The 14,162-nt window shown below is 40.9% G+C and overlaps 2 protein-coding genes across 4 annotated transcripts in view; one reads left to right on the top strand and one right to left on the bottom strand.

Moving 5' to 3' along the window:
- Positions 1–1,403: 1,403 nt before the first annotated feature.
- Positions 1,404–9,735, bottom strand: TIMM21 (translocase of inner mitochondrial membrane 21). The gene is made up of 6 exons (XM_074944720.1): positions 9,138–9,735; positions 6,133–6,195; positions 5,931–6,028; positions 4,451–4,524; positions 1,991–2,096; positions 1,404–1,896 (listed from the first exon to the last, which is right to left on the bottom strand). The coding sequence occupies exons 1-6, from the start codon at positions 9,430–9,432 to the stop codon at positions 1,804–1,806; spliced, it is 729 nt and encodes a 242-aa protein (XP_074800821.1). The 5' UTR covers positions 9,433–9,735; the 3' UTR covers positions 1,404–1,803.
- A 3,301-nt stretch (positions 9,736–13,036) lies between these two features.
- The window catches only part of FBXO15 (F-box protein 15), a 43,036-nt gene continuing 41,910 nt past the window's right edge, over positions 13,037–14,162 (top strand). For all 3 annotated transcript variants that reach the window (XM_074943142.1, XM_074943140.1, XM_074943141.1), the window contains exon 1: positions 13,037–13,296. In XM_074943142.1, the coding sequence (XP_074799243.1) occupies positions 13,136–13,296 (161 nt within the window). In that variant the 5' untranslated portion in view covers positions 13,037–13,135. The remainder of the gene's footprint in view (positions 13,297–14,162) is intronic.

Raw genomic sequence — 14,162 nt, 5'->3', positions numbered from 1 at the left:
TTATACAAACCACTAATATAAAGAATGTTGGGGGCATTGTTTCAGGCCAGCAGTACTGCCCAGTGGCAATACTCCAGACTGCTGGCGAGAGTCTGTGGCCACTTTGCCTAGCTGCTAGAGCCAGTGATAATGTCATCCAATGGCAAGAGTTTTGGCTGCCTGGCTTAGCAGCTAGAGCCAATGGTGGTGTTGCCCAAGGGCGAAAGCCGATGGTTGGGGATAGGGGAATGCGAGCACATCCTGCTGCACCAGGTTCCAACCCAGGACCCTTCAAAACAATGGTCCAGTTATATGGCCTAAGGGTGGATGCCCTTATGCCTGTTCCCTGGGTCACTTCCTACCCATTTCTGTTCCTCCATCTGTGCCACAGGTCTGGGGGTTCCCCTCACTGTCTTTTCAGGTCATGCTCCAAAGCATCTTCCCTTATCTGAAGCAACTCATCACCCTTGGCCTCTACTGTTGAAAGGCTTGCAGCAACTTGACTGTGAGGCCTGGGCCTGGCTGCTCGGAGCCCCAGTGGCTTCTCTGCTGGAGGCTGCAGCACCCAACTGCTCTTCTGTTCAGTTAGCCTAGACTCAGCTGCTCCCTTTTGAACTCTTCCCTCCTTTGGGATCAGGCCCAGCGGGGGCAAAGGGGTGTGACTTCCCCTGGCCAGAGCAACTCCTTAACCCTCATCTCACCAGTATGAGGTTTGTGCCTCCTCATTATACACAGGCTCCCATTTGAAAAAAACACCCTCTTCCTTAGCCTGTAACATATCCTGTGGCACAGAGCATGGTACAGAAGCGAAGCAAAGAGCGGAGGAATCAATTTGGCTTTTTTTTGGTCATTTAAACAAAAAAAGTGTCCCTTAAGCCTCTGCTGAAGAACAGAGATATTTGCCTCATCAAATAGGGGAAAGAGATTCACATCTAAGGGCACCACAACTGAAGCATGAACACCTGCAGCTCTGAAGGTTTTTACTAGTCATTTTGGCCTGGTCTCTAAAGCACCTGACGATCAAGGAGATACCTGGTACCAAACTGGCATTGTTTTCCATTTAATAGACAGTGGCTGCACTATGAAGTTCTGCCATACAACTACTCCCCATAGCTATGTAGGGACTGCTTTGCAGCCCAAAATCCCCACAGTACTGAGTACTACAATCAATTCCCCTCTGCTTGGTTAGCGCCAGGACCAGGTCCTATATGTCTGACTAGCTCAGAAGTTTGTACCTCCCTCATTCTATTTGGAAACTACCAAATTTTATTGCCTTTCATCTGAATTCATCTTGTCAGGCCATGCAATATTGTGATGCATATTCATAGCTGCATCTGCAATAAAGTCTCTGTGCATTGTTATTTTATCTCACTATCAAACACACAGGCTGCACATAAATGAACATGTAGTTTTCTAGATTTTGTATGTCATTCTTTATTGAAGTGCTGTTGTGAAATATAAACAAAAAAAAAAAAAATTCTGCAATGTTGGAAGACTATAGTAGGGGTTCTGAGTAGAAATATTATCCAGCATTAAATTAGTTGTATAACTATTCTTTCCTATCTCATGCCTTTTTGCCATAAAGGATGACACTACTTTAAAATTTGGTTCACTTCAAATCCTATTATACTTCCATTATAAATACACTGATAGTGACCAACTCTCTACTGGCCCAGTTACACCTGTGCAACCCCACTGCCTTCAATGAGATTCCATGGATGTAAGTAAGGGAGTAAGATTGTGCATCACTCGGCATTCATTTGTACACTGACTGTGCATCATTCAGCACTATTCAAGAACTGGCACAGTGAAAGAATCAAATTACTATCTATTATCTTCAATTACAATAGTTCTTCTAGGGTAGGCCTCAATGTCCACAAATATGTAACGGTACTCATATCTTCTGCTTTCAGGATTCTGTAATAAGGAAAAACATGCAAGGGTTATTTTTCCCCCTTTAGTAGTTTAAGCATCAGGTGATGCTGGTTGTCTGTAACTGAGACAATTTTACCTCTTTCACTTCCACATGGACTGTCCCTTGCTTTCCACGTTCTGAGCCCTCAATGTAGAACTTCAAGCGCATGTATTTCAATCCATCTTTTACATACTCAATGTGACTAAGAAAAAGTAACAAGAAAACATGTTACACATTCTGTGCATTGCAGTTTGAGAAACCATGTACATTACAGGCATGATTATGTGAAGTGAAACAGCTGTACTCACAGCAATTTTGTCTCAATGTGTGATCTTACCTACATGTCAATGCCAAATTGTAATTGTATGGACAGAAGGTCTTAACTCACTTGTTAGATATAAGATAAAGGTGCCGGACTGCACTTTTTTAAAAATTATGTGGCTGCCTTGATATTTTAATGAATTGTATTTGAGTTAACACTCTCACCTAGAAAAGTTGCTTAGCTATGTTGGGAGGGAACGTAGTATGTAGTCCAGTGCTTTCAAGAGACACTGGCATGATCATTTAGGCAGAAAAGTTGTTTAACATAGGACCATTTTAGGTATCTGAGCAACTACTGTGTTGGTCCCATTTTCAGATCAATTCTGTGGATTCTAGCCGTACAGATGTGCACTCAATATCAGTCGTCTGTTAGGAGTTAAAATCAAGAGCAAGAATGCAGAGGTAGATATGTTACTCTACTATTAAATATTGGAAAACAAAACAAATTAATGCTTATGCATAATGGTGGTTGACTCCAGTTTTATTCAGCTTCAGGAAGCCAGTACACAGGGAAGAAGAAAAAAAACAACAACAACACAAAAGCCAGTGGTTTTATTGGCTCTGAAGTTAAACTTTGATAGACTTGGTGGCCGATTAAAGATTACTTGCTTGTAGATGTCAAATCTTAAAAGTTTCATTTTGCTGAACTCTTACTACTCAACAGCCAAACAGGAGTGTAGGATAAGCCAGGACTTTTTGTCAGGCATGGTGGCACTACATAGCTAGTTCCTCCTGCTTGGAGCTACTTCTTTTGAGGTCACTAATTAGATCCCATTGGGAGATGCTAATTTCCTTTATGCTAATGAAGGACTTCCCCATTCTTTGGGTTCAGAAAGGCCAGAGATCCAAAACTATACCCAGTGAGCAGGCCCATAGGTATTCTGAGACACATGAGATCATGGGTCAGGCCACAGACTTTATTGCAACCTTCCTCAAAAGTCCTGACTCAAAAATAACTTTTAAAAAAATGCACAGCTAGCAAAAAGTTGGAACTGAAATCATAGGAACCAATTACTTCTTCAGTCAGCTATGGCCTGAGAAGGACAGTTCCTGTTTTTATGGACAGATGCTTAAAACTTCCCTTTTACATTTTAGTATTCAGCAGCTCAACTGTGAACAGCATTTCTGACACACAATCTGGTAAAAAAAAAAAAAATCTTTAAGTGGGAGAAGAATTCTTTTCCTTTAAAAAAAACAAAAAAACCCTTCAATTTCAGTTTTTCTACGCAGGCCCATCAATCTGCCTCACACTAAATCCGTTTTGGTAAACTGAAGCCCAAAGGCCCGCATAAAGATTGAGATCTAAGCGCATTGGGCACCGTACTAAGCCATAAGAAGTCCATGCCCCCAAAGTGCTTATAATTTAATTTAAGAAGAGCTAGTGCAAGTGAATATGACAAATAAGAGAGAAGTGGGAATGTAATACATTCTCACGCTTTCAGAGGACTACATCCATTTCAAAGGTGTTGTCGGAGATCAAAATGATTACTGTATAGTATGTGCGTAGTGTCAAATGTGAAGAACTATATGACTGAAAAGTGGTCAGTGTTGGACATAAACAGACATTCTGCTGTATCGTATTAAAGCTTTTACACAGCATGTTCATTTTAGTATTCTACCACTAAGGTGTTTCTTTAGTTTTCTGCCAGTCTTACAGGAGAAGGAATTAGACCAATTGGAACAGAGGACCTTCGTGCATCTTTACAGTTAGGAGAAGGAAAATAAACCTGTCATTGACTGCCTTAAAAAAAAAAAAACAAAAAAAAAACAAAAAAAACCCTTTTCCAGCCTTCTCTCTTCCTTTAAAAATAAAATGCTCTTCTAGGTGGCAGTTCAGGACAGGGTCTAGCTACTCTTTAAACAAAACAGACCGCACTATAATACTTTACAATTTATACAAATAATTCTGTGAGTTAAATGATCAGCACAACTATAAACAGAAGATGAAAAACATTGTGACTGTGTTTGTAACCCTAATAACTCAAATTCTGAGCCCTCAGAAAGATGAACTTAGAAAAAATCTTCCACCTAAAATTGTTCTCAAATGTTCTTTAACCCTAGAAAACACTTGCTATGTGCCATGTAAGCAGCCCTACAAAAAAGGTTGCTCAGTTCTTTTTTATAAATGACAGAGCTCAAATATATCCTATGCAGCTAATTTAGTCTAGATGTAAATCTTGGCCCAAAGCGTCTTTGCAGAAATAGGTGTTTGTACAGAACAAATGCAAACAGTACCTGACAAGCTGTCGTCTTCCTCGTCGTGTTGGCTCACCATAACCTTTAATGGGTTCACCAAAAACACCTATTACCTAAGAAAAAGAACAGAGATGAGATATAGCATGTCTAAAGGGTCACATTCAAACACATACTCCAGCGTCATCCCACCTCCTCATCTGAAATCATTTTCGTTTCACCAAATGCTTCTCGTATACTATTGATTGTGACAACCCAAGAATTTAGGAAACAAACTAGAAGACAGCAGCAGATTCATATCAAATAGTATTTCTATATTTCAATGGATTTCTTTATCAACCAGTTTCAGAGTAGCAGCCGTGTTAGTCTGTATTCGCAAAAGGAAAAGGAGTACTTGTGGCACCTTAGAGACTAACCAATTTATTTGAGCATAAGGTTTCGTGAGCTACAGCTCACTTCATCGGATGCATTCAGTGGAAAATACAGTGGGGAGATTTATATACATAAAGAACATGAAACAATAATTCAATTATCCTTAAAATCCTATAAAGATCTGCATTATGGGCATCTATCTTAGCTGACAGAATTCTAACTTTTACTTGTACTGTATGTATATTATTTACTTTAGTCTTCCCAGGTTTACACTATACAAAGAAAGAAAAAGCAAAAATGCACTCCCATCTCATCAGAGACATTGCCTCGGAGTATTTCAAAGTTTCAGTTTTAAAAGTAATCTAATAATCTAAATAGCAATGATTCCTTTTATTAAAAACTACAAACAAAAGGTTTTGTCATTTCTATAAATCCGGTTCCAAAGCACAGCAAGAAATCAGCCAGGTGTTCAAACTTAGTTTAGTCAGATCAGAGAGGAAGCATGATTTTGTGGTATGCCACCGGAATGAGGTTATCATTTTTATAAGCCTAATTCCAAAGTATATCTCTCTATTTTTATCTTTCTAATATTTTTGCTATTTCTAGATGAATCCCACTGACACCCTAGTAATCTTGTCTGGAAGGCTATTACACACATTTATGGCTTTGTCTGAAAATGTGATTTTTAAGGTCTAGCTTTGAGTTGATTTTTATTTATATCTAGCTATCCTACACAACTTCATGGTCTTATTACTGTTAACTTCATCCTTCCCTCCCTTCTATTTATTAAAATCCCTTTGTTTCAAATTACACTAAGTTTTTTGGGTGAGGGGGGCATGTCTTCCTGAATATCTGTACAGCACCTAACTCAATGGTGTTCTGATCTTAATGAGACTCTTGTGCAGTACCACAGTATAAATAATAAGAGTATACCATTTGGTGAAGAAAGCAGTCAGAAATTACATGATGTACTTTCGTGGGCACCAATTCCCCACTATATTGAGTGGAATTATGTGTGTGACTGAGTCAACTGGAATTTTCTTTGGAGCTTAATGGTTCAAATCTTCCATTCAAAGAGCATGGAAAACAGCAATTAATAAGAAATCCTTTTGTTCAACTGTGAAACTGTAATTTAGGTTTGAACAACAACCTCTGGGTGAGATCTGCATTTCTCCAAGGCATCGCCATAGATCTTACTGGGACTGGAGGAAGAGAATAGTTCTTTAAAAATCACATAGAACAAACCACCTGAAATAGAGGGAAACAAAAGCAAATAAAATGAGAACTAAACTAATCTGATGAACAATAATGAATACAAAATATTTATAGGGCATATGGGCTTTTTATATAACCTGTAACACCAATCCCAACGAGTACCACTATTAAGTAGGTGAAATCCCTTCCAGCTTCTTTCACTGTAATAGAGACAAAAAATATAGTAGTTACAATGTCAGTTAATAAGATTAGCATAATTGTATCATATAAATAATTTTCTTCTCTTCTCTGAGCCAGTCTAAGATTCAATTAGCATTTTGGTAAGTAAGTCTCATATTGATAAGGGGGAAAAAGTCAGCTTTTAGTCCATTCCTTCTGTTATGCCTCAGCAGTAAAATAAAGAGACCATGAAAAGTTTGTCAGTTCCAGCAGAATTTTTTTTAAACCTTTCAATGAGTTTAAACCCAGAACAACCTGTGCTATTGCTCTCACGTTGACATACAAAGCCATTTTCTTTGAAGTTTTAGTAATACATTTTCAGCTGCAAAGTATTCAAGTTGCAATCTAACATTCATTTATAGCAATTTTTTTTAACAAAAGTATGGGGAAAAGAGTCAACACTACTGACAAAGAGACTGTGAATGAGGACTTATCAAATATGTGAACTATAAATGGCAAAGATGCCACAAAAGCATATCCTTTATTTAGTCAATTGTAATTTATTTATAATATTTCATCGTGTACAAGAGTAAGAAGTCTTATTATGAGACCTCATTACAACCTCTGCTATAAAAGCTTGCTTGAGAAGTGGGAAGAGATCACCAATTTGTGTGGATTATAAGGTGTGCTTTTTAGCAAAGTTCAAATTAGTGAGGAAACTTTAATAACCTCTTTTCCTCCCACTTTCCACAGCTGCCTTAACACCTGAGAAGGTTTTGTCCAAAGAAAAAAGTCCTTTCACTTTCTGAAGCTGTGTAACAATCACTTCTTGCTCGAAGGAATGAATGGGAGGAACTAGGGATCATATGATGGAACTGTCATCATTCATTACATAATTACAACCATAATAAATAATAATAATGTTAGAAATAGATAACTGAATTACTATAATTCCAAGAAAAGCCCTCTCATCCTACTCTACCTCTAAGCAAAGTATTTCATTTTTATTTCACTAGTAGTGGAACTAAACAGAAAAAACTGCTAGAGCCTTTAGGGAACTAAATTGGCTTACTGTAATAAAAGCTACATGTTGTAACTGCTTGACGGATGCTCAAATCATTCAAGATCTTAAGACATTACATTCTGATACTCACTTATGTCTATCAATGAAAATGGAATCTCTTTGGCCTCAGAGAAATAAGATTACATGGTTTAGCATTGTATTTATTCTATTGACGATTTAAGCAAAGAAGTATGAATGCCCAAGGCAGTTCCTGGGGATTAATACCTAGTTGAGACACCTCAAACTTGGGATCTCCAAACATGGACCACATCAAAGCCTCTTATGGCCATCTTCTTTCCCATTTGGAACAACATGGACTGCCTCCCCTTCCACTGGTGATCAAATGACAACGTTGATGGCAACTACAGTATATTAATTATGTACATGGAAATGCACTATTAGGAAAGCATTCACTATTTTTAAGATGTACCAGTTGTAAAGTAGGAGGTAGTACCATGTGATCAGCCAACTCTGCTGGCAACCAGCAAATGGACCACTGTTTGGAAACTGTCTCTTAGGTCATTAAACCCAGCCAGTCTTAATCTTCAGGAAATGACATGGACATAGAATTTATGCAGGCACTTATAGACAACAAATTCCAATTCAGTGAGAAGAGTTTGAGCCACCTCTACATTCCATTCAGTTTTTTTCCATTTGAACTGATGGATGATGATGTTCAACCTAAGACCATCATTGTGGCCATGTGGAAGAAATCCACAAAAGTGAGTTACAGTTTCCATATTAAATAGGGATTGATGAAACTGATATAAAATATCAATCTAATATATAGATGTGGAAATTATTAGATACAAAGCCCTTTTTCTTCCCACCCAAACTAAAAGAAAAATATTTTGTTATGTCAATAAGAAAATTTCATGTGTGCATTGGAAGAAGAAAATGATTTTAGAAGAGTTAATTAACAGTCTATTTGAATTTGTATCAGCCTTCAACCTATGTGTTACTGCAATTTTTTTCCAGTGTCTCTGAACCAGGTATCTTCCCTGTTTTCCCATCTATGATCCCATCTGACTTGGGTGGCACTTTGTAGAAGCAGAATGTGGACACTCTGCTTGGAAAATGTACTTTTACGTCACCTCCTGGCTTCCTGTTCCATGGGGATGTGGGGACAGCAGGGCTGGGGTGGAACCAAAAGCTGACTGCAGGCAGGCAAAAGGCAAGGGAATGGGAATGTAGTGGTAAACTTATGCAAGTGTGTGTGTGTGTGGGGGGGGGGGGGGGGGGTCCAGCCATAACTGGGGAGATAGATGGGAGAGGCACTGTGTGTTACTTAAGAGGATCCTACAAAATATATTAGGCTTACTCCAATTAGTCTAAATATAAGAGGCCAGCCACTTAGCTGTTTAGTATGCATTAGAAAGTGTGTGATGACATGCAAAATACAAGTCGAAATTTGCACAACTGGAGCAGTACTGTCCAGTCTGTCAAACATACACAACAGGAAAGTTTTCCAAAAAAATCAAAATCCCTATTGCTAACAACATCATTAAAGTTGAACTTGAATTAGCAACTCATGGACTTTATTTTTTCTCTAATGTAGCCATGTATTCAGAGTCCTCCCCACACCCTCAAACACTTGATGCATCAGATTCTTCCCTCATATGCACAGATACCACTCCCAATAAAGTCAAGAAGAGCTGTAAGGGGGAATCCAAGGGAAATTTTACCCTGTGTGTGGGTAATATACACATACAAGTAAAAAGTTAACACCGTATGAAGTAGTCATGCAAAACAATGCAGTGTGTACACCAGAGAATGAGTTGCAGCTGTGGGAACCACAGTTTTTAATTCCTCAATTCTGGTTGCCTAAAATCTCAATTGTAAGGGTGCAGCTAGTTCCTGCAGGAACAATCTCTAAAAACAATGCAAGTTGCGACTAATACTGGACACAGGCCCACTTACCTTTCTGAGCAGCCGACACGGGTGCTCCTCCTTTTTGACTTCTTTGCACCGATACTTGTTTGCTTTTATTCCCAGCTCTCAGGGACCCCTCCTGGGTCCAGATATTTTGTTTAGCACCTTGGAAAAACATACGAGGGCGCAACACAGATTCTCTGTGAGCAAATTCCTGCCCCCACCTAAAACACCGCGAAGTCCTTAGAAACACCTTCCCATGGGGCGCAAGCAACCACTTTCCTGGAGAGCCTTGTAACTTCTCACTGCATTGAATAACTCGCATAAACGAAGCAGAAAACATGATGAGGCAAAACAAGTCTTAATATGTTACCAACAACTAAGATCTATGCAGATTAGTTGAACTAAAGCGTCCCTTGATTGCTGCATAGATCTAGCCTACTGTAGTCTGCACCTAAGCCACACATGCATAGTGTGTGCACGGAAGGTGCAGCCCTTATGATGAAACAGAATTAGAGCAATCTCTCACTTTGAGTTTTACTTTTACCTTGTTGATTTACTTTAATTGAGAAACCTACATTACCCTTTGCTCGCTGACATTTGCAACTTCCTCGCCATTGCGTTTGCAAAGTTCTCTGGAAAAAAATACCACGAGGCCCTGGGAATTGTAGTTCACAGAAATTCTCTTCACGTCCACAGTTAATAGTGGCTTCGAAGAAAAATGACTACAACTACCACAATGCAAAGCGCCACCCCCTGCTGTTGAAATCAAATTACACGCGACACAAAACTACAGTACTTTCAATCCGCTGGTTCGGGTACAGATAGCACATAACGAAGTGGTAGGGGAGGCTGGACTTTTTTTTACCTCCTTTAACTATAAGGGCTTGTGAATGAAAAATAGCGTGTTTTGGTAGTGTTTCTTCTCTTTTGATTTTTTTTTAATATTTCCAATGATCTTCTCCTTAGAAAAACACTATGACCTTGCAATAATGCAAACTGTTCGGGTTTTTTTTCAAATAAAGTGGTAAAAATACAAATTTGGAAGTATTTCTTCCTTTTCCAGGGTGCATAAAATTAATCACATTAAAGTCTCAATCCCACAAAGATTTAAGTACACCTTTAGTCTCATTGTATTTGCAGGATCTAAGGTTGTCGTTTTTTTACGGAAACTGGTGGATGCAAAATCTATTTTAAAAGGCCCCGATCCAGCAACTGGGTCAGCATAGATGTAACTCTGCCCCTATGGTTCAAATTCTATTAATTATTTTTCCTCAGTTGAATAATTCCTTTGTGGTCAGCATGTACATAAAACTCATACACAATCATGTACATATTTATTAATTAAACTCAGTCAGTAAATAACTGTAGAAAGCCACCACTCAAAAACAGCTGTAAAGATTTTACTCAAACTTTCTAGGAAAATTCACACCCAACAGGAATTTGTTTAAGGAAGTTCTGAGCAATGAAAAAGCAGGAGTCATAATGACAGCTGGAATTCAATCACAACTTTAGTCTCTGCTGCCTCTAGCATGGATGCTATAATAATGATAATAAAAACAATAACAGAATTTTACTTTAAAACATCTTTAAGAATCTATGCTATCCCATTCGATAAACAGAGTTGCAATCCTTTATGTCCAAACCTACATCAATGAACTATTGAGATGGTGACTCATTGTTTATAAATTCTTTGTAATATTAGATGTATTTTAATATTTTCTTTAGGCCCTATCTACATAAAACTTTCATTGGAGTTTATATCCAGTGCTTAATAACCAATAATACCTACCATCTTTGTAGTGCTTTACATTTTCAAAGCACTTTACAGCCATGCTGTTAAACTCAGTTGGAAGTCCCATGTAGATGGGACTTTTGGTGCAAAATTTGAATCCAAACTTCTCCAAAATTTGGGGGTTGTGACAAAGTCAGTCTTGACAGACATAAAAGAGCAGTCCTGCTGGATTCTGGGAAGTAGGCTAAAGGATCTCCTGCCCCCTCCCAGGATGAGGTGAAGCAGGTAACCTGCCACTGTGTCTTCAGATGCCGAGTTTTGGTTTACTCCAATATAGTGATGAGGGGACATCTCTAAATCTGGATTCTGGGCTTTCAGTGAAGCTATCTCTAGTTAGGTTATGTGATAAGAACTACATTTCACCTTACATAATAATATATTGGCTTTATACCTATGTCTCCTTCTACTGGGTGAGTGCAATGACTATACTAACCTATTATCCCTCACACTTCTACTTCTGCCAAATAACCTCACACAGAATTTACTCCCTGCTGGTGGCTGTAGTAGGTAGTGCCTGTCTGAATATTACCATGGTTACCCTGAGATCCCTATGTATTTATGTATTCAGCTCCATAAGTTCCCTTCTCTGTTACAAATGTAATGGTTTTCTTTGGTCCAGTCTATATCATGTACCTAGTACACTTTAGGTTGCTGTATAAATAAGTTAAGAAGATCACCAAACCCAATAATAATATACTAATAAAAATACTTTGGTGAAGTGGTCACAAAACCACAACCCCCAGCATGGTTATTACGGAGGTACCAATTGCAGCTCGGTAGCTTAGGAGTTTTGCACTTAAAGCTGACATTCAACCCTTTTGTAATGTATAAAAATTATACATTACTCTTTTACTCAATTACTCTTTGAAAATAGGTTGAATTTTCTGACAATTTACAAGTAAACCCATTAATTAGTTTAGGAATTCAAATTAATAAAAAGTTGGGTCTTTTAAAAATTTACTATATGTCAAACTGATTTTTTTTTGGTCCCAGATTAGCTCAATAACAATACACAGACGCTTCAAACTCCCCACATAGTTTAAATTCAGAGAAATCTTATGCGTAGGCCTCTTTTGGTGGGTTTTAAAGGACTGATAATAATTTTTTCCCAATTAGTCTTCACAACTGCAAGTTTCTCCTTCAGCAGAGGCTGAACAATAAAGTTCTGCTACAGAGAATTCCACCCAGAGCTGCCCTCTTTCAAAATGACTGCCATCTCCCATTGTTCTCAATGAGCCTGAAGTCACCGGTTTTCCTCAGGTGGCCATTCTTAATAGCACTGGGCTCTATGCCTCCTAAAGGGTGTGGGGAAAACAATCTTTCCTGGTTTTACTCTCATCAGAACAAATGGCCAGTTTGAAAGAGGGCACTTCTTTGGGGGTTTCTCTGAAGGAGAAGTTTGATGCAGCAGCCTTTGCAGACAAGCTTTCAGTGATGAAAATGGCAAAAATGAGTCGACCCTTATTAATCCTATATTCTTCTTTCCAAAAATCTATCCATTGCACCGAATCTGCTCCAAAGGGATGACAGGAAAGAGGGGGAAACTGGTGTGTGTGTAGGACAATGTGGGGTGTCGTAGGGAGAGGGAGCTGGGCTGTGCGTGTGTACCCAGCCGAATATGGGGTGCAGATGGGAAACTGGTGGTTGTGCATGCTGTGGAAAGTAGAGGATAGGAGGGAGGAGGAGTTGAGGAAGTATGAGCAGGGGAGCATAGAGATGCCCGAGGCAGTGGGCATTTGGGGGAAGCAATGGTGGGAGCACTGAACTGGGTTCTGGAGAAGAGTTCAATAAGCTAGGGGAATGCGCTTATCCTTTTGTTGCCCACTATGGGGGTGACTGAATCCAGGGATGTTTTAGGGTGCAGTTGTGGGTGGAGGCGCTCTGCACTGGACTGCAACCCTTACAGAGTGTGGCGCTCACTACCAGATACAACCCTAGACTGGGGCCTTCTCTGGGCTGAAATTTGGTGTGTGTGTGTGTGTGTGTGTATGGGGGGGGGCATCTGAACGCCTGTAACCAGGATGTGCGTGGGTGGAAGAGCCAGGCCCTTCAATGGGCTGCACCCAGCAACCTCAGGCCAGGGAGAGGCCGCAGCGGCCCCGTCGGCTGCAGCCACCTCCTGCCCAGCTGCGACTCCGCCCGCGCGTCGCGGCGGCACAGGGAAGGCCAGGCAGAGGCAACAGCACGCGGGCGGGCTTGTTGCCGGGCCGCTTGGAACGCTGGGCCGCGACGTTCGGGTTCCGGTGTCACCATGGCGACCGGACGCGGCTGGATCCTGCAGCAGCACAGCCTGGGGCTGGCGTGGGCAGCGGCTGCTCCCCAGCGCCTGGCGCCGCCCGCCCTCCCCAGCCGGAGCCCCCTGTCCTCCGCGGCTCCTCCTCCGGGCCCGGACCGCGGCAGCTTCGCCCTCAGGTAACCCCCGGCTGAGCGGCACTCGGGTTCCCTCAGCACCGGTGCCAAGTGAACTGGGCGCAGAGCCGAGTCACGCGAGTCCCTCTACCTCCAGACGCCGCGTTTAATTGTGGTGCGGTGCCCATGCAGTCAGGCCTGCTCTCGATCTTCCCCCTGGCCGAGCTTGCTCATGGGAGCGTTGACTCGGAACCCTAATGATGGCGTCCCCACTGTTGCACCAGTGCCCGATGTGCAAGGGGAAGGAGAGCTGCAAAGTCTGCTGCGAGTGGCAGCTTGTAGGTCTACTTCACCTATGGGCAGAGCTTGGGAAAGTGTGGCCACTTTTTATTTCTCCCCCGACGGGTCAGTGCCACCCACTGTGGAGTGTGACCTGATCCGAGCCCCTGTTCCCAGGGTTTGTCTGCTGCACTCACTTGCTGCCTAGTTTGGACCCATTACTGCAACTGCATAGAAAAGTTTCAGGGAAGTAAGTGCACGGGAGGGACTCCAATAGGATGGTCAAAAGGAGAACAATGCCCTTCTTATTTCTCCTCTCAGTCATTGTGACACTGACTGTACTGCTTCAGAATCCTAGTAGGTCATGCCTTGGTCTTGCTGCCCATGTTGTACCTTGGGCCATTTTGAAACCAAAGCTTCATCAGGGGCTAGGACAGGTCACAGGTCAATGAGGGATAGGCAGCCGTGGTTAATCAATCTTTAGTGAAAAAGCTTTTTAGAAAGGAATAAAGGAGGAAGCTAGAGCTGGTATTTTTGGGTCTGGTTGTCTAAGGTTTGTAAAACTAGTGAAGCAGAATTGCTGGATCTTGTGGTTTCATCATGAATCTCTCAATATATGTTGTTTTCTTAAAGTCATAGCTCCTGGAGTC

The sequence above is a fragment of the Natator depressus genome, chromosome 2, assembly GCF_965152275.1.
Source record: "Natator depressus isolate rNatDep1 chromosome 2, rNatDep2.hap1, whole genome shotgun sequence".
In the NCBI taxonomy this organism is placed as follows: domain Eukaryota; kingdom Metazoa; phylum Chordata; order Testudines; family Cheloniidae; genus Natator; species Natator depressus.
The sequence above is the reverse complement of the archived record's forward strand: the minus strand, read 5'-3'. Positions and strand labels throughout refer to the sequence as shown.